The 18,459-nt window shown below is 38.2% G+C and overlaps 1 protein-coding gene across 4 annotated transcripts in view; it reads right to left on the bottom strand.

The window, feature by feature from the left end:
- CHST9 (carbohydrate sulfotransferase 9) overlaps nucleotides 1–18,459 on the bottom strand; it is a 243,763-nt gene that overhangs the window by 197,430 nt on the left and 27,874 nt on the right. For all 4 annotated transcript variants that reach the window (XM_060613502.3, XM_060613501.3, XM_060613499.3 and 1 more), the window contains exon 2: nucleotides 3,609–3,819. In XM_060613502.3, coding sequence (XP_060469485.1) covers nucleotides 3,609–3,729 — 121 coding nt within the window. In that variant the 5' untranslated portion in view covers nucleotides 3,730–3,819. The remainder of the gene's footprint in view (nucleotides 1–3,608; nucleotides 3,820–18,459) is intronic.

Here is an 18,459-nt window from a genome sequence, read left to right on the forward strand (position 1 = left end):
GAGATTGTGTCATAGAGTTATTTGCCCAGGGTCACACAGCTAACAAGTAGATCTGAGATTTTCAATATTCTTCTAAATATGAAATTTGTACTCTTAACAACCAGGGAAGAAATTATAAAATAAAATTCATAATAGCACATCCATATTAGCATAAAGAAATGCATAACTTAATTGGTGTGCTATTGAAAAATGGGTGTTATTACAGAACTCTCTGTTGTATAATTGGATAGATTCACTTTCTTTGTCACACATTTTCCTCTTCACTTCCAAAAAAATTTTGTCTATTCATAACCTTTACTAGCATATCAGAGGATATTTAAGATTTTTTGTAATTTTAAAGCATTTTATTTTAACAGAAGAACCCAGGAAACCTAGGAAAGCTTAGAAAATATCCCATATCTTATTATATTTTAAAGGACTCAAATAAGAAGCATGAAAAAAACCCAAGAGTTTTCATACACAACTGAAATGGATACAAGATCAAAACCATTCAGAGTTTTAAAATCTGCTCTACCTATAGAAGGTTTCAGCAACCAAAATAAACTCATCTTCCACAGTCCTTTGAGTGACAGCTCTAAAATGTCCAAAACACAAAATTCTCATTTTTAACTTGACATCAAAGCACACGTTCAGATATTTTTCTGATTTAAGAAGAAACTGCTTCTAAAAATGCCTGATGCTCCTGATGTTATTTAAAACACGTATAAAATACACAGATACCGGTCTATCTGGAAAACTACAGAATTACAACCCAGGGCACTAACCTGGTTAAAGGCAAAACTCCAAATGCAAGTTGTTTCTTATTGAAAAAGAAGAAAACTTTTCTTCAGTAAGATAGTTATCTAAAAAATCCTGGTTCGAGCATTTATACTCACTGTCCTGAGTAGATTGTGAAATACTACACGATGCATTTAAGACATATAGAGAATCAGGGAAAGTACTAGCAAATTACAAATAACATTTAAGAGAATAAATGTTATTTATTATTATTTATTATAGTATAAGCCCATCTTAACCAGGCAAAATAATTTCCCAGCTTGGAGAAATTATAAATTCAACTAAGAATCGACCTTGTGAATAGCTTGGTTTACAAGTCATGGATTTAAAAACAACTGGACTGATAGGATATTATTTATTACATGTTTATCTTATCCACCTTTTTGGTTAGGAGGTTCTTTTAGGGAACATAAGAAGCAGGAAAGTCTGGACATGGGTCTTACTTTGGAAACTCTTAGCCTTTGCACCTTTGGGCAAGCCACTTAGTTTCTGGGTCTCAGTTACCCTGTCTGTACACTAGGGGGTAACAATACTCACGCTTCCACCACCCCACACAGATGCAATGTGTTGGGGAAGGGCATAGACTTTGGAGAGGCACAGATGCCTCCATGCCTAGATCTGCACATGTGAGGTCTGGGATAAGTTCCTTATCTACCCGAGCCTCAGTTTCCTCACCTATAAACTTTCAATATCACACCTAGGAAGATTCCATTAGGATTAGAGAAGATACATGTAATCACCTGGCACTTAATAAGCTTTCAGTAAATGGTGGCTATTGATGCCTATGGCCCATTTTGTAAACTTCAGTATATGTGTAAGGTATTATTATATGACCGGTTTCTTCAGAAATCACGTAGTTTCTAACTATTACATTTCTCCCATGGTCTATATATATGAATACATTTTCTTATATGGATTGGAGCCTTGTTGCGATACTTTCCTCATGAAATTTGTTATGAGACTATGAAATTAGATCATAAAAATATGAAAAATAAGATCTCTGATTCTTACTCCTTTGCTGTGTTCTAGTGTGCAGTCTGCAATGAATTTTCAGTCTATTTATTCATCTTTTTATCATTCATTCAACAAACACCTACCAAGGGCTTAGAAAATCTATACTGCAGGAGAAAATAGCCTCTATATTTTACCAAGATGGTTTCATGAAATATTATAAGTTATGATAAATTATTATAGTAATATCGAAAGCTTAGAAAATATTACAGTTCATGTAACTTATAATGGAAATTAAGAATAAGTTTTGACAGGGGCACCTGGGCGGCTTAGTCAGTTAAGCATCCAACTTTGACTCAGGTTATGATCTCACAGTTCATGTGTTCGAGCTCAGCATTGGGCTCTGTGTTGACAGCTCACAGCCTGGAGCCTGCTGCGGATTCTGTATCTCCTTCTCTCTCTGCCCCTCCCCTGTTCACGCTCTGTCTCTCACTCAAAAATAAATAAGGATTAAAAAAAAAAAAAAAAAAGAATAAGTTTTGATAATGTTACATATTCTCTAGAAAATAATTACATGCAAATTCTTTTCACAAGAGTTACTATATAAATTAAATAAATCCAAAATGTATAAGACAATAATCCAAGGAAGGGGATTTAGAAATGGAAACAACTTTAAAAAGGATCATGTTTGTGACTCTGTATTGAATTCTCTTTCAGAGTAGATTCTTAAGGGCTTTATATCTAGAATGATTTAAAAATAGGCCACAATTAGACACAATTAAGAAACTGTTCTGCTTTTACTTTATTTTCCATAACAACCATAAGCCATAGTCTCTCTATACTTACGGAAGACAACTGAATTTTATAATATATATATGTATGTATTTCTGTAACGTTCTAAGTCAATCATCATAAACATAATCCATTTTAACAGTGATTGAGGTGTTCCCAATGTGTGGCAACGGCAAACCGGATGATGAAAGTACCAGTTTGGCAGGGGTTGGCAAACGACTACTTGTGGACCAAATCCAGCCCAATCCCTGTTTTTGCAAATAAAGTTTTATTGGAACACAGCCTGGTCCATTTGTGTTCATGTAACGTAGGGTTGCTCATGTGACATACTGGCATGGTTGAGTAGTTTTGAAAGAAATGGCAGGGTCTACAAAGCCTAAGATATTTTCTATGCAATCTTTTACAGAGAGGATTTGTAAACTCCAGCCTCATAGTAAAGATATTAAAGAATTTATGTGCCATTTTGAGTATTGATACAAAAAATAAGAGGGAATTTTAGAAGTTATTTAGCTGTATATTTAGCTCATTGCGTTTGTGCCCAATGCTTAGCGGACACACCAAAGGTAGGACCCATGCTACGCACTTAAAATTTTTTTTATTAAGTGTATTTTGAAAGAGAGACAGAGAGAGCAAACGGGGGAGGGGCAGAGAGAGAGGGAGAAAGAGAATCCCAAGCAGTCTCCATACCGTCAGTGCAGAGCCCGACGCAGGGCTTGAACCCACAAACCAGTGAGATCATGACCTGAGCCAAAATCAAGAGTCCGATGCTTAACCGACTGAGCTACCCAGGCACCCCTACACATCTGAGCAGGCAAATTTTTCACAAGCAGTCCTTACTGGGCTAAAAGGCCATGCTGCTCCCTACTGAGGTAACAAAAACTCCAAGTGTTATCCCAAGCCCCGGAGCAAATGCCCACCAGAATTGCATAATTATCCTTTCTTTTAGGAGCTGGGGATTTTAATTTGTGTCTAATTTTTGCTGTTGCTGGAAATAAGGTGACCTTCTATATAGTTCTGTAGACATCACAGCTTATTTAATTGAAAATGACCATTATAATTAAAATAGGGGAAAAGGGTTGATGTGTTACCTGTATGTTGCTCTTCAATCCAGACTTGCAAATACATGAACAGGAGTAGCCCCGCTACCCCAAATATCAGCACCGAGAGGAAGACTTGTTTGGGGTTCATGACCATTTCAGATGGCTGCATTTCTCCTCATTTCTGAAGACCACATGATTTGTTTTTCGATAGAGCTTTGATCCTTTCTCGTTCTATTGGGTGCTCATTCCATGAAGTAACCTAGAATTATTAAAAATCCACATTGTACCTTACTGATGACATATCTTCCCAAACACAGCATAAGTATGCAGCATGTCAATGACGGTGAGGGCTCACGTGAACCATAACACTCAGAAGACAGAAGAGATGGTAGGAGAGTGTCCCTAAAAATGGCAATTTTCTATAATAAAGCTTTATTGTAGCTAAAGAATCTAAGGAATTCACCGTATCCTACAGTTAATAAGTAACACTTTCACATTTAATTAGGGGCAGTATAGACAGGCTTAAGCCACCCTCTACTGTAAAGAGTAAAGCAGGCTCCAGTGACCTTAAGGTGACTGTGAGGGGAAAGAAGACCTATCAGGATAGACTGTTGAAGGAGTTTTGAAAAACACGTTCATAGAAAAAAAGGGGAAAAATCACTTCATGTCTGAAAAATACATAAAGTTCAAAAATGGAGGGTTCAATCTATCATTTCCCTTTCATGTAAAAGTAATAGATTTCTCCAACTGAAAGGGTACATTAAAAATCCCTCAAACGCCTAAAAGGATAAATATTAAAAGGTCAAAGTTAAAAGGCTTCTTGCACAATAACACAGAGTACAGATGTGTACCTCAGATTACAGAAATCCACCTCCACAATGAAAAGTTACTTTATTTAAAGAAATGTTGAAATGACTTTGTTTTACAACAATCTCATTTAGTGTAATCTTAACATTTTACTTTTTGTAAGTTGCATCCACGTTTGAGAATCTAATGAAAATGCAGACTCTCCTTTTGGACAAATACCAACACACATATGCTCTTACATCAATATTGAGATGCTTAGGTACTCTCACCGAAAGTCAAGGTAAGAAGGTCTGCTGCCCATGAACTGCCACGCAAATATGCAGCAGCCTGCCTGGTGAGTTCCATAGTCCAGCTAATGAGGTCAAGGTCATGGCTTTGTATCTAGCACTGGCCAAAGACCATGGCCCTTTTCCTTGGCTACAGACCACACCCCCTCTTTGGATGAGCTGAATGTTTCCTTACTGTGAGGACATCACACACACTGCTGTGTCTAAAAGTTCTCTCTCTTTTTTCTCCAAGTATGCCTCAAAAACTCCTGGGAGAATATTGATTTGGCCTTTTCGAAGAGGTGTTTGGTGAGATGCAAGGTAAAAGTTAAAAGCCTGCTGTGGAAAATTGTTGGCTGGTTAAAAGATAATATTGAGCTGTTCTTGGCAAAACCAGTTTTCACGTAAATGGTGGGCTTCAAAGGTAACCTATGAGATGTGTATTATAAGGAAATGTGGTAGAGTGATCCCCTGATTAGAAAAAAGAAATCCAACAAATAGTTAAAAATGTTTATGCAGAACAACAACAAAAAGTTGTTTTATAAATACATTTTTTCTTTATATTTTATTTTATTTTATTTTTTTAACGTTTATTTATTTTAGAGACAGAGAGAGACAGAGCATGAACGGGGGAGGGTCAGAGAGAGAGAGAGGGAGACACAGAATTGGAAACAGGCTCCAGGCTCTGAGCTGTCAGCACAGAGCCCGATGTGGGGCTTGAACTCACGAACCGCGAGATCATGACCTGAGCCGAAGTCGGACACTTAACCAACTGAGCCACCCAGGCGCCCCTCTTTATATTTTAATTATTACCCAGAAGGGGCCAGAGTAAGAGCGCTGGTTGCCAGCATTACCTGAGGAGCTTTCTAGAATCCACTGGTCTTGAATCCCCTGAGGAAGGGACAACTACTAATATTTTCATGAGGGCTTTTGAGCATTTCAAGCACTTTCTTGATTTTGATAGTAGGGTAAGCTTTTAAATACGTAGAACTGAGAGTATCATCATACAGCTATATATGACGGTTGGTACTTTGCTCTTATATAGGTTCTAAACTAAAATCTTACGGGCTTTCCAAACATGCAACAAAGAACAGTTCATGAGGGAGATTTGCAATTTGAGGTGTTCCAAGACTGAATCCCTCAAGGAAAGCAACCAAGAGAAGCCAGCTTTCTCTTGCCTTGATGCTGCAGTTAAACAGTGAACAGACATAATTCCTGGGTGCATGAGAAGAGTCAGGTAGGAGGAAACCAGTTAAACAAAATCTAGTACTAACCGAGAAATAGCTGTTTACAAGAAGAAAGAGACTTTTACAATCTGTCTACATAATTAAAACTTATCTCAGAAGAAAGAGGATAGAAGAAAACGCATAAATCAGAACAGAGCCATGAACCTGTGGGAATAGTAGATGAGAAAGCCAAAAGAAGTAGTCCTTGAGGGTTTGCAGAGGAAAATTATTACCTACTATGCTGGAAAGAGATGAAGAATTTGCCCTTCCTTTCTTCGGGAGATGTTGCTCTACGCTGACATACCCTCCTGGGTAAGAAGTCAGGAGAAAACCCATAATTGTTATTATGGCAGATGTGAGTAGGATTGAGTGATTAAAGCCACAAGGCAGAAAGGCAATCTGGTGTAAAACGAAGAGATACGTTTGATTTTCTCCCATCTCAGTCCATTAACCCAACGTTGGCATTAGGAAATGGCTCTCATTAAACAAAGGTGAGGCGGGAGGAGCAGCAGTATTGCTTTAAGCAAACCTGAAGGTCAGTTGTGATGGGAAAACACACCTATTTGGAGGTCATACATCTACCTCTATGCCTGCAGGAAAAGTGCAGACTACTGGAGATTGAAATTACTTGGAATAATGCTATTTTATGTACAAGCGTTATACAACATTTCCACAGTCAAAGGCTTCCTGTATTTCATACAACTCCTTCCTCTCCCCAGCCATATAAACACAGTACCTTGAACCTAACAGGTACCCAACAGTGTGTACTCAACAGTGTGTGTTGCACTGAACTCAATGTGGAGCTCCAGTAACAAAATACAAGTAAATTAACTAATTTTCTAGTTGTACTTGGGAAATCCTTAGTCTAAGTTGTACTAGAATCCTGAAAGAGGAATTATGTGACTTTGTTAAAAATTTTTTTTATTTTTATTCGAAAATCCTATTGATTTGTCCTTAAAAGATTACTCTTTTAAGATGTTCAACATCAGTAATCATCAGGGAAATGCAAATCAAAACCACAGTGGGATATCTCCTCAAGCCTGTTAGAATGGCCATCATGAAAAAGACAGATAACCAGTGCTCACATGGATGTGGAGAAAAGGGATCACTTGTCTACTGGTGGTGGGATTGTAAACTGGTGCAGCCACTTATGGAAAACTGCGTGGAGGGTCCTCAAAAAATTAAAAACAGAACTACCATATAATCCCACAATTCGACTTCTGGGTATTTATCCGGAGGAAATGAAAACACAATGTCGAGAGATATCTGCACCCCCACGTTCACAGCAGCCATATTTACAATAGCCAAGACATGGAAATAACCTATGCGTCCATCGATGGATGAATGGATAAAGAATATTACTCAGTATAGTCTTATCATTCTTAAGGTGCTGTGCATCTTAAACTTACACAGGGCTGTATGTCAGGTATATCTCAGTAAAATGGGAAAAATTAATTTAAATAACCCTGGTTACCAACAGAAGCATTTTGGGACTTGAGTATACTAATACTAGATGGAGGCAATTTATTTAAAAGGAAATTATGAGTTGTCCAGTTGAGCAGAAGTGTATGATTTTAAAGAGGGAGTCATGAAATTTAGAAAGGCTGGTTTGGAACAATGATGCAATTTGGTGTAGAAGAGCTGAGTCAGGAGATTGTCTGTCCTCAACCTCCACCTTTGCACGATGTCAGCAGTCCTTGCCATTCTCTCTCTCTTTCCCATTCTCTGAGCAAATAAGAGACCATTGGGGATGACCTTTCTCAATTTACCACCTGCCCTAACAAAGTTTACTGTCATCTGTCCCCACCCACACTTCTTTGCCTGGATCTCTTCCGGGCTCCCATGAAACTCAACTCCATTAATACCACCCTAGCCTGGGTCTTTTCCTGAACCTCTTCCCTCAGTGACTTCCTCTGTAACCCCTCCCACAACTACCCTATTGCTGTCATTCCCTGATGAGCCTGAAGACTGAGCCCTCTGGATTGCTTCAGGTGCCTATCCCCCAGCCATCTCTCCACCCACAGGTGCCCAGGAAGCAGAAGATGTGATGAGGCTCTCAAGTTGTGTAGGGACTGAAACTTTATAATTGCTTGGGTTTTTACTTTGTTTTGTTTTGGTTTTTTTCCCTATTCTAGTTCCCTCCTCTATGAATTTCCTGTTTGTACCTCTTCCCCATTTTTCTTATTGATGTGTAGTTCCTTATGTGTTTGGATGACAGGTCTTTGTCAGTTACAGACATTACAAAAATCTTCCTGTCTGTGACTTATTGTTCCTTCTATCCTCCCCCGCTCCTTTCCTTTGCTGGTGGTGTGGTTGTCTTATTAAGCAAAAGTTTTAAATCAAATTTTGTCATTCTTTCCTTCTTGATATATCAGTTAGAGTCTTGAAAGAAAGGATATACTGAAGCTCATGAAATTGTGGGGAGGTTAGTCATGGGATAATTCCTAAAGACTAATCAGGGTTTTGGGAAACCAGCAAAGGATAGAGTAGTTCCTAAGGGTGAGTAACAGCAACCACTCCTAGAAGTGAAGAAAGAAAGTAGAGAACTATTCTTGGACCCTGGAGCGGGGCTGGAAGGAGAGAGATGGCTGATAAGAGCTGTCACGTATTGCACAGGGACACAGACAACATGCTATAGGGGGTTTTAAGGGAACCAGAAGAATTACTAACCCATCCTCAATTTCTTCCTGCCCTTACCTTGTCAGTGACTCTCATTTGGCAGACCCAATTGAAAGCCTGAGGAGATCCTGCTATTTAGGACAACATGGAGGAAACCTGAGGGCATTATGCTAAGTGAAATAAGCCAGACAGAGAAGGACAAATACTGCATGACCTCATTCATAATGGCACCTAAACAAGTTCCCCAAACCCAAAAAGGGAGACTTGTTATGTACCACATTATGGGGAGCTTTGCAATCACAAAGCATGGTTGAAATGGGAGACACCAAGTTTGTGTTCTCTATGAATTTTCCAAGATAATATTTCTTATCTTCAAATATTAAAATTATTCTTCTATATTTCCTTTCAAAAGTTTTATTTTTTTTTTTTTAAATTTTTTTTCAACGTTTTTTTTATTTATTTTTGGGACAGAGAGAGACAGAGCATGAACGGGGGAGGGGCAGAGAGAGAGGGAGACACAGAATCGGAAACAGGCTCCAGGCTCCGAGCCATCAGCCCAGAGCCTGATGCGGGGCTCGAACTCACAGACCGCGAGATCGTGACCTGGCTGAAGTCGGACGCTTAACCGACTACGCCACCCAGGCGCCCCTCCTTTCAAAAGTTTTAAAGTTCTGCTTTGCATTGAATACTTGAATCCACCTGTAATTTATTTTGTGTATGTTGTAAGGTATCCATTCTATATCAACATTTGTCCAACTCCATTAATTGAGTAGGTTATCATTTCACTACTGATTTAAAAAAAAAAATTACTGTTTATTTGTGAGAAAGAGACAGAGGCAGAGAGTGTGAGCGGGGGAGCGGCAGAGAGAGAGGAAGACACAGAATCCAAAACAGGCTCCAGGCTCTGAGCTGTCAGCACAGAGCCCCACCCAGGGCTTGAACTTACAAACCCGCGAGATCATAACCTGAGCCCAAGTTGGATGCTTAACCCACTGAGCCACCCAGGTGCCCCGCACTACTGATTTTTAATGCTGATTTTGTTACATTTCAAATTTTTATATATGTCTGTTACTGCTTCTAGACACTATTCTGTTCTATGGGCCCAATGTTATAATTTTGTACAAACATCTGGGCCTATCTTAGAGGGATGGAAAATGAATATGATCATTGATTTAATTTTGTTAATGGTTATTTGCTTACTCATTCTACCTTTTTTAGTCAGCATTAGGAAATTATATTGCCTCCACAATTATCATGTCCTTTTGGTTTCCAAGTGTATCAGTAAAAGCTGTTCATGAGATTTTCTTATTATTTTACAGATCTTTCATAGCTCTAGGTATAGCCACCTTTCCATTCTTAATATTATGTATTTATGCCCTTTCGCTTTGATCATTCTTGCTAGAGATTTGTCTGTTTTATTTAAAAGTATATTGTAATTCCTCTCTTCCCCCTCTTTTTTTGTTCTTGTTCTCTATTTCACTGATTTCTTCTCCTATCTTTCTTTATTCTATTTCTTTTCTTTAGGGATATCTGGGGTTTTTTTTTTTTTCAGTCTTTTAGTTGAAAATCAGTTCATGTATTTTAGATCTTCTGTTTCATAAAATACATTTATATAAGGCCACGAATTTCCTCTAAAACTACAAACTACACCTTTAGGTGTAGTAGTTTCGTTGTCATTCAGTTCTAAATATTTTGTAATTTAAATTGATTTTATACCTTTTTTAAATGATTTTCTCCTCCTTGTGTTAGACTTATAGTTTTCCTAAAATTATCTAATTTTCTCTGCTCCTTTCTGATTTCTTTGAATCCATAGATTTTATTACTGTTAGCTAAGCAGTTAAAAAATAAAACTTTCTTAGGTATGAATTTTTCTAATAAAGTTTATAGCTTTTACAGGAACTTTAGCATGCTTTAAATAGACACTGAATTATTTCCTCACCCTGATTATGTTTGAGATTTTCTATTTAAATCCAATTATTTAAAAGAAATATTTATTATTAAATGACTGAAGTTGCTGGTATTTTATCAATTTCTGTGTTTAGTGTTGATTTTTGAAGGCTATACCTTCTTAGTTCACTTTCTTTCTTATTGAACTACAGCCTTAAATATTTCTGCTAGTGGATATCTGAGAGTTACATTATCTTAGATTTTGTATGTATAAAATTATCTTATTTTTGTCCTCATTCTGGAATGATGGTATGGTTAAATATGAATTGAGGTTAAAAATTATTTTCTCTCTCAGCACTCTGAAAACTAAGAACCATTCTTTTTCTTTCTAAACTGTAATATGGGTTAATTTTTCTGAGCTATTTCTCTAATTTACCAATCTCTCTATTTTTGTCTATGCTTGTATGTATTCTGCTTATTGTATTCTTTCCAACACTGTAGACTTTCACAGTATCCTAATTTCCCCTTCTCCATATCCATTTGTTCTTGTTTCATTTTTTTAGCTAGGATGCAACAGGAAGTTATGCAAATCAGAGGGCTGAAAGCTATTGGCAGAAGAGAGGAGAAGGGACAAAGGCAGGGAAAGAATGTGTTTTGTTTTGCAGAACCAACAGTTCCAGCCAAGGAGATGCCCAACTTGGTGTTACACCTGATAGTCCCTTGCTACTAGGTATGTCTCATCCTATAGCTCTTAAATGAGCCAGTTTTGGCTATATTGGAGCTGAAATCCCCCTGAGTTGTCCTGATGTTACTTTTAGCTCTTTATAATACTAAGCTCTCCTCCAATGGGGCAAGTTTTCTATCATTTTTTAACATAGGATGTAGGCGTTAGCATGGGGACACGGGCTAGGTGATCGCAATGGAACTGAAGTGTTTATGTAAGCTCCCTCCATTCCTTAATACACTGAATAAAATCATCCTGTACTAACCCCATGGGGAGACAGTGCTTTGAGAAAACTCTCCCAGTATCCTTACTTGTAACAAGTAATAAAAAAGTTCTTTGCTTTCAACCCTTCCTTGGGTTGTGTTCAACTTGGTGCATGCCAAGTGGTGAACTCCCTCAGTTTGGTTACAATTCTCTGCTTTTCATGTTTGGGATGTTGTTATTTATGATAGAAAATATATATTTGGTCTTCCTCTCTGTTTCTCACACAGAGCCCCTAAAACCCAGACTTTTCCTCAGTGATAAGTGATAAAGGTGTCTTTTGTTATGTTAATAAGCTGACTTTTGCAGAGCCCACAGGTGGGTGCAGGTTGCCAAGGGAACCAACCTTGACAGAGACCTGGAACTTTCAGTCCCAACCCCTGACTTGTGGAGACAGGTGAGGTGCTAGAGTTGAATTAATTACCAGTGGCCAATGATCTAATTAACTGTGCCTATGTAATATTAGAAGGCACCATAAAACCCAAAACATCACGGTTCAGAGAGCTTTCACGTTGATGAACCGGAATGCATCCATAAGAATGTGACACACTTCAGTTCTGTGGGGACAAAAGTTCCTGACCTTTGCCTGATGTCTGGCTATTCATCTCTATCCTTTATAATATTCTTTCATAATAAGCCAGTAATCCAGTAAGTAAAATGTTTCTCTGAGTCCAGTGAGCCTCTCTAGCAAATTAACGGAACCTGAGGAGAGGGTTGTGGGATCCTCCAATCTACAGCCAGTTGGTCAGAGGTATAAGTAACAATCTGGGCTTGTGACTGGCATCTGAAGCCCAAGGTGTGGGAGTAGGGGGGATGGGGAGGTGGAGGATGGGTGGGTGTGGGGCGGTAGGGTGAGAAGGTCTCGTAGAACTGAGCCTTTAACCTGTGGGATCAGACGCTATCTCCAGGTAGACAATGTTAGAATTGAGTTAAATTTATGTGATACCTGGTCAGTATTCATGGAGAACTGCTTGGTGGTATTGGCTAAATCACACATACCGGAGAGTTTTATACACTTTAATTAGAAACTATCCTTTACTCTTTGACTATTTACATGTATTTTAAAGTTTTTGTCAGATTGCACAATAAAAACTAAATTTTGCTTGTAATTTTGTTTGTAAATCTCTTAGCATTAGATTTATTCATGATCTTGGAATTAAATTTTTTTTAATGTTTATTTATTTTAGAGAGAGGGTGAGAGAGACAGAAACAGAGAATGACAGACAGAGTGAGAGTGGGGGAGGGGCAGAGAGAGAGGGAGATGGAGAATTCGAAGCAGGCTCCAGGCTTTGAGTTGTCAGTCCAGAGCCCAATGTGGGCTCGAACCCTGGAGATGTGAGATCATGACCTGAGCTGAAGTCGGACCCTCAACCGACACCCAGGCACCCCCATGATCTTGGAATTCTTATGAGTAAGCTCATTTTGGATGGAATAGTTTTTAAATTCTTATTTTCCTTTTTCTCTTTTTCTCCATCTTTTGTCTGTTTGCCATTCCTTACTTATCAGTAGCCTCCAAATTGTACTTTGGGCTCCTATCCAGAGATAAGGTTCACTACTGTGGGCTTGGAGTTTTTGATCCAGGGTGATAGTGGGGCTGTTGTATTCCAGTCAATAAGCCTAACTTCCAGTTCCCACACAGGATTTAAACTCCCAGATAGTCCAGCAGCTTCCACATCCAAAGCCTAACAGACTCATAATTTCTGCCTATTTTACCAGTTTTGCTTGTTTACTTCTGTTCCTGATTGAATCTGGTTTTATGTTTTTCTTCTTCTTCTTCTTCTTCTTCTTCTTCTTCTTTTTTAATGTGATCTTCCATTGGCCTATTTGGGGAGCAGACTAGGAATACCAAAACATACACATACTTTCTTCTCTTGACCAGAAATCCCCATGCAAACTTTTCAGAGTTAATTTTATCTGAAAAATGGGACAATGAAATATGCCCTATATATCTGCTAGCTTTAGAAAATATTAAATAAAACAGAATATGCAATGATCTTTTGGAAAAGTGTAAAAACAGTGTATAATTATAAAGCATTTTGGTAATCTGGTTTAAGGAAATTAGGTTTTTATGTGATAGCTATTATGGGCATATAAATTTTTAAAAATATATTATCTTTATCAACCATAGTGAAATTAAGTTGTGGTATTTAGTCTAATGATATTTAGCCAATTATGGACAATGTTTTATTTAAAGGGAGAAAATGTAGATAGTACCCATCTTAGTCATTGTAAAATACATCAGCAAAGACCCTTTTTCATGGTTAACAACCATAAAACCATCAATCTTGACTGAATTACTCTGAAATGAATGAGAAAGGTGACCTTTATTTATATTTATTAATGTATTTACTATTTTAGAAGTTAATTCTTTTAATCCATTTTATTACTGTGCAATTTCTGAAATTCTATAAGCAATTTCTACATATTTTCACTCAATCCTTAAACATTTTTTAAACTTATCATTTTGAAATAATTTTAGAGTCACATTAATGTTGCAAAAATAGTAGAGTCCCTGTGTACCCTTTACCCAGCTTCCTCCAATGATAACATTTTATGTAACCAGAGAAGAATTTATCAAGACCAGGAACTTAACAACAGTGCATGCTAAAGGCAGAAGAATAATGCCCCCTCCCCCAAAGAGACACCTCCTCATCATTGAAGACTGTGAATATGTTACCTTGCATGGCACTGGGGAATTAGGGCTGCAGATGAAATGAAGGTTTTGCTAATCATCCGATTTATTTAGGGAGATTATTCTGCATTAGCTGGGTGGGGCCAATGTAACCACAGGGGTCCTTATAAGTGTAAGAGGGGAGCAGCAGAGGAGGTCAGAGTGATGTGATGGGAGAACTCAGCCAGCCTTTGGTAGCTTTGGAGATGGTGGAAATGGAGGAAGGGAACCAGTAATGCAGGTGGCCTCACAAAGACAAGAAAGAAAATGGATCCCACCTGGAAACTGCAGAAAGCAACGTGGACCTACCGACTGGCACCTTGATATTAGTCTGTGTCACACTACACACAGAACTGCAGGATCATATATTTGTGCTGTTTAAACCACTAAATTTGCTAAAATCTGTTATAGGGCAATGACAACTACTACAGTACCTTTTAAAAGAAGGCAGTTTGTGAAATTGCTATGAATGGGTAGAATAATACTGATTTTTTCAAATATCTTTTGCATGGTTTCTCAAGTATAGTGTGTCTTGTTCTATTTCTGTAATAGCTCAATTGTTCAAGTTTTTTGTTCTGTTTTGTCACACGGAACACAAAAACAGAGTCCTTTACTAGACACTAATTTATACATGCTGCCTTATGAATTTTGTTACTTTGATTTCCTGTATAATTTAACAGGTACCTTCTACTTTTAGCTGTTGTAATGAAAATTTAATTATGATTAAAGTTTTTAAGAAGACAAAGCTTTGCCCTTATAATTCTTTGTTTTAGAAGAAAAAGTTTTAAGCTCAGATTATATATCCCAGTGTCCAGTGTAGATTTGTTTGTTTGTTTTTAGGCAACAAAAATCTATCTTTAGAGACTATATGAGACTAAAAGCAAAAGCCCTTGCACACATATACTTAATACAAACATTTGTATTAGAGAGGGGGGAAACCAGGGGCACCTGGGTGGCTCAGTCAGTTAAGTGTCCGATTTCGGCTCAGGTCTTGATCCTGCAGTCCGTGGGTTCAAGCCCTGCGTCAGGCTCTGTGCTGACAGCTCAGAGACTGGAGCCTGCTTCAGATTCTATGTCTCCCTCTCTTTCTGCCCCTCCCCCATTCATGCTCTGTCTCTGTCTCAAAAATAAATAAACATTAAAAAAAAATTTTTTTTTAAAAGAGAGGGGGGAAGCCACTTACAGAGGCTATTGTTAAATGAATTGTTCATCTCCTCTCTCCCACTTTTACTTGCGCCCCATTCTAAAGTGTTACGTACAGATGACACAGAAATATTATATTTGTTTATGTCATAGGAACTTGTAGCATATATTTACATGCCAGTCAGGAGTCATCAGGATCACATTAAGTAACACATACACAGCCAAATTCTGTTCTATTAAAGGGACCTATGAGGATAGAGGAAGGCCTGGGAAAGTTTTCTGGAGTCCTAGGATTTGGCCATGGTGGTAAAGAAAATGGCAATTTGAGTGGTCACACTGGAGGTGATTTGAAGCAGTCATCGGCGGCAAGGGATCATATCAGATAAGGTGAAGGAGTTAGCAAGTCCAATAAAATGAGTGAGTGTTAGTTATTATGGTAGTTAATAACGTAACCTAAGAAGTGCTGCCTCACAGATGGCTTTCAGTCCACAACTGGGATCAGCTGTGGCGCAACCAACAGAAATGGGCGGGTTACAAGTAAGTAGTGGAATGGAAGAATATTCAAGTGGATACTCTAGTGCCTCCCTGCTGTCCATTCTGCTTCTCTGTCTGGAAGCCACACAGTTTTGGAACAGACAGTCCTCACCTCCAGCTCCAGCGATGAACCCAAAATAGTGTAATCCTAACAGGAAATTAATCCTATGTTCCCGGTCAGAACAGTCGGTTCAGGAATGCCTAGGTGTCTTTGTTTCCTGTGGCTGCCATAGCAAATGACTACAAACTTGGTGGCTTAAAACAAGAGGAATTTATTCTGTCACATTTCTGGAGGCTGTAAGTCCAAAGTCAATGTGTAGTCAGGGCCCTACTTCCCCTGGAGGCTCTCTGGGAGAATCCTTCCTGGCTTCTGGTGGCTCCACTGTTTCCAGTGTCCCATGGCCTTCTCCTCTGTGTCATCTATAAGGATACTTGTCATTGGATTTAGGGTCCACGCAGACAATCCAATATGAGTTGATCTTGAGACCCTTAATTTAATTATATCAGCAAAGACCTTTTTCCAGATAAGGTCACAGATTCAGGGAGTTAGGACACAGACATATCTTTGGGGGGATCACCATTCAACCCACTACATCAGGTGACCCGGCTTTCCGTGCCCACAGCGATTGTTTCACGGATGATCCAATCAGAGCAAAGCCTAGAGCTTTGGTTGGATGGTCATGGGAAATGATATTTTCTCTCCCCATGAATGTGAATAAGGAAGCTCATAGTTCACATGGCTGCTGGCAGCCTCTGCCCTGACAGAAGCCAGTGTGAAAAACAAGGCCACAGAAAGGAAGGCAAAGCTGAGAAAACTGAAAAGTTCCAACAGGACCTTGACTGTACTCACTCCGCCTCTGACTTTGTATATTAGGAGAACCCATAAATTTCCTTTTATTTTTCAATCTACTACAAGGCAAGTCTGAGTACAATAAGAGAACTAAGCAATCAGCCATATTTGGAGTGTAGCAATTTTTGCAGCATACTCAGAAATAAATGGAAATGGAAATACGAACATTTTCTGAGCAGTTAGTACATTCCAGGCACTTTCTAAGCATTTTATATTGACTATTTAATTTAATTCTCATAATAACTCTGTTATTACCCCAGACAAGAAATCTGCGGGACAGGCCTACATAACCACACGGTCTGATGCAGGGTTCAGTAAGATGAGGTGAGAGGTACAGGTGGAGACACATCACAGAGGGTGATCAGATCTGTCCTGTGGACATGGGAGAGCCAAGGACAGGGTTGAAGGGAGTGGAGTGATCAGGCTTGCACTCTGGGAAGATCATTCGATTTGGAAATCCTTAGGCAGGGATTGGACTAGATTACATTCCAATCCAAAACTCCTCTGTCTTGTTTGTGAACATCCTCTTGTCTTTCATTACTGGAGGCAGTTTACTGTAGCGTAAGTTAAATATGTAGTTACTTTGATAACATACAAATACGTACATTACTATGCTACTATGTACTACGTCGTAGTTAAATATGAAGATTTTGGAGCCTGAATGCCTGAGTGCAAATCACAGCTTGAAGATTTCCCAGTTCTGTGACACGGCTTATCATATAACCTTTGTGTGCCTCAGTTTCCTCACATCTAAACTGGAGATAATAAAGATACCCACCATGTGCTGTTGCTGTGAAATAAGTTAATACGTGAAAAATATTTAGAAGAACGCTTGGCCCATAGACACATTCTGCAATGTTAAGCTGTTAATATCTTCACATTTTACATATGCCCAGCACAGGGACACTTGTGCTATAGTTAATCAATAAGTATTTGTTGAAAGAGTGGGTATTTTTACTTTAAGAGGCAGTCTGTATCTACTCCTGAAATCATTGTTGCACTATATGCTAACTAATTTGGATGTAAATTAAAAAACTAAAATTAATTTTTAAAAAAGGCAGTCTGTTTTTGCTGTTAGACAGGTTTATTCTTTCAATTCAAGCCAATTCAATCCAATCAATAAACACCCATTCGGTCCAAATACAGCTAAGGCCCTGTGCCAGATACTGTAGGCAAAGCCAAAATGAGGAAGGTTTAATCTTTGATATTCATCAGAGAATATTTGAACCTATCTCCTCATAACTTAACACAAGTTGGTTCTAGTAGAGCCTTCTAGAACAACTCATAACAAATCTGTTCTCCTTTACATGACAGAGTTTCCAATTATTGAAAACAATTATCCTGTCTGCCCTTAATCTTTTTTACTCTGGGATAAACAATAAATATACACAATTCCTTCAGCCATTCCTTACAGGACAGGGTTTAGGAGCTTTCAATCAATTTAATCATCCTCCTGCAGACACATCTGAGTTTGTTAATGCTTTTCTTTAAACGCAGGGCTCAGAAGTAGATACAATAGATACAATAACCTGAGCATGATTGGATGCATGGATAGTATTATGAGGATTTGTACCATAAAAATAATAGCTAAACTTGTATAAATAAAACAGGTTATAGGTTAGAGCCTCAGGGGTTTCCTTCAGTCCAAATAAAAGGAGAATAGAAAGACCTTCCAAAACATTTCAAAGGAAAGGATTGTGAAATAAGACATGTCATAAAGAACATGCAATCACAAAGCCAAGAAAGAACACTATTAAATAATAATAAATAATAAATATTTAATAAATATTCATAAGTAAATATTTAAGAAATAGTAGGAATAATCATTAACTATGAAATATGGTTCTCCCCCAAAATGGCAATCAGGAGACCAGAAAAGATGATTTGATCAATGTGGAAATTACTGAGAGA

The sequence above is a fragment of the Panthera onca genome, chromosome D3, assembly GCF_046562875.1.
Source record: "Panthera onca isolate mPanOnc1 chromosome D3, mPanOnc1 haplotype 2, whole genome shotgun sequence".
Classification (NCBI taxonomy): domain Eukaryota; kingdom Metazoa; phylum Chordata; class Mammalia; order Carnivora; family Felidae; genus Panthera; species Panthera onca.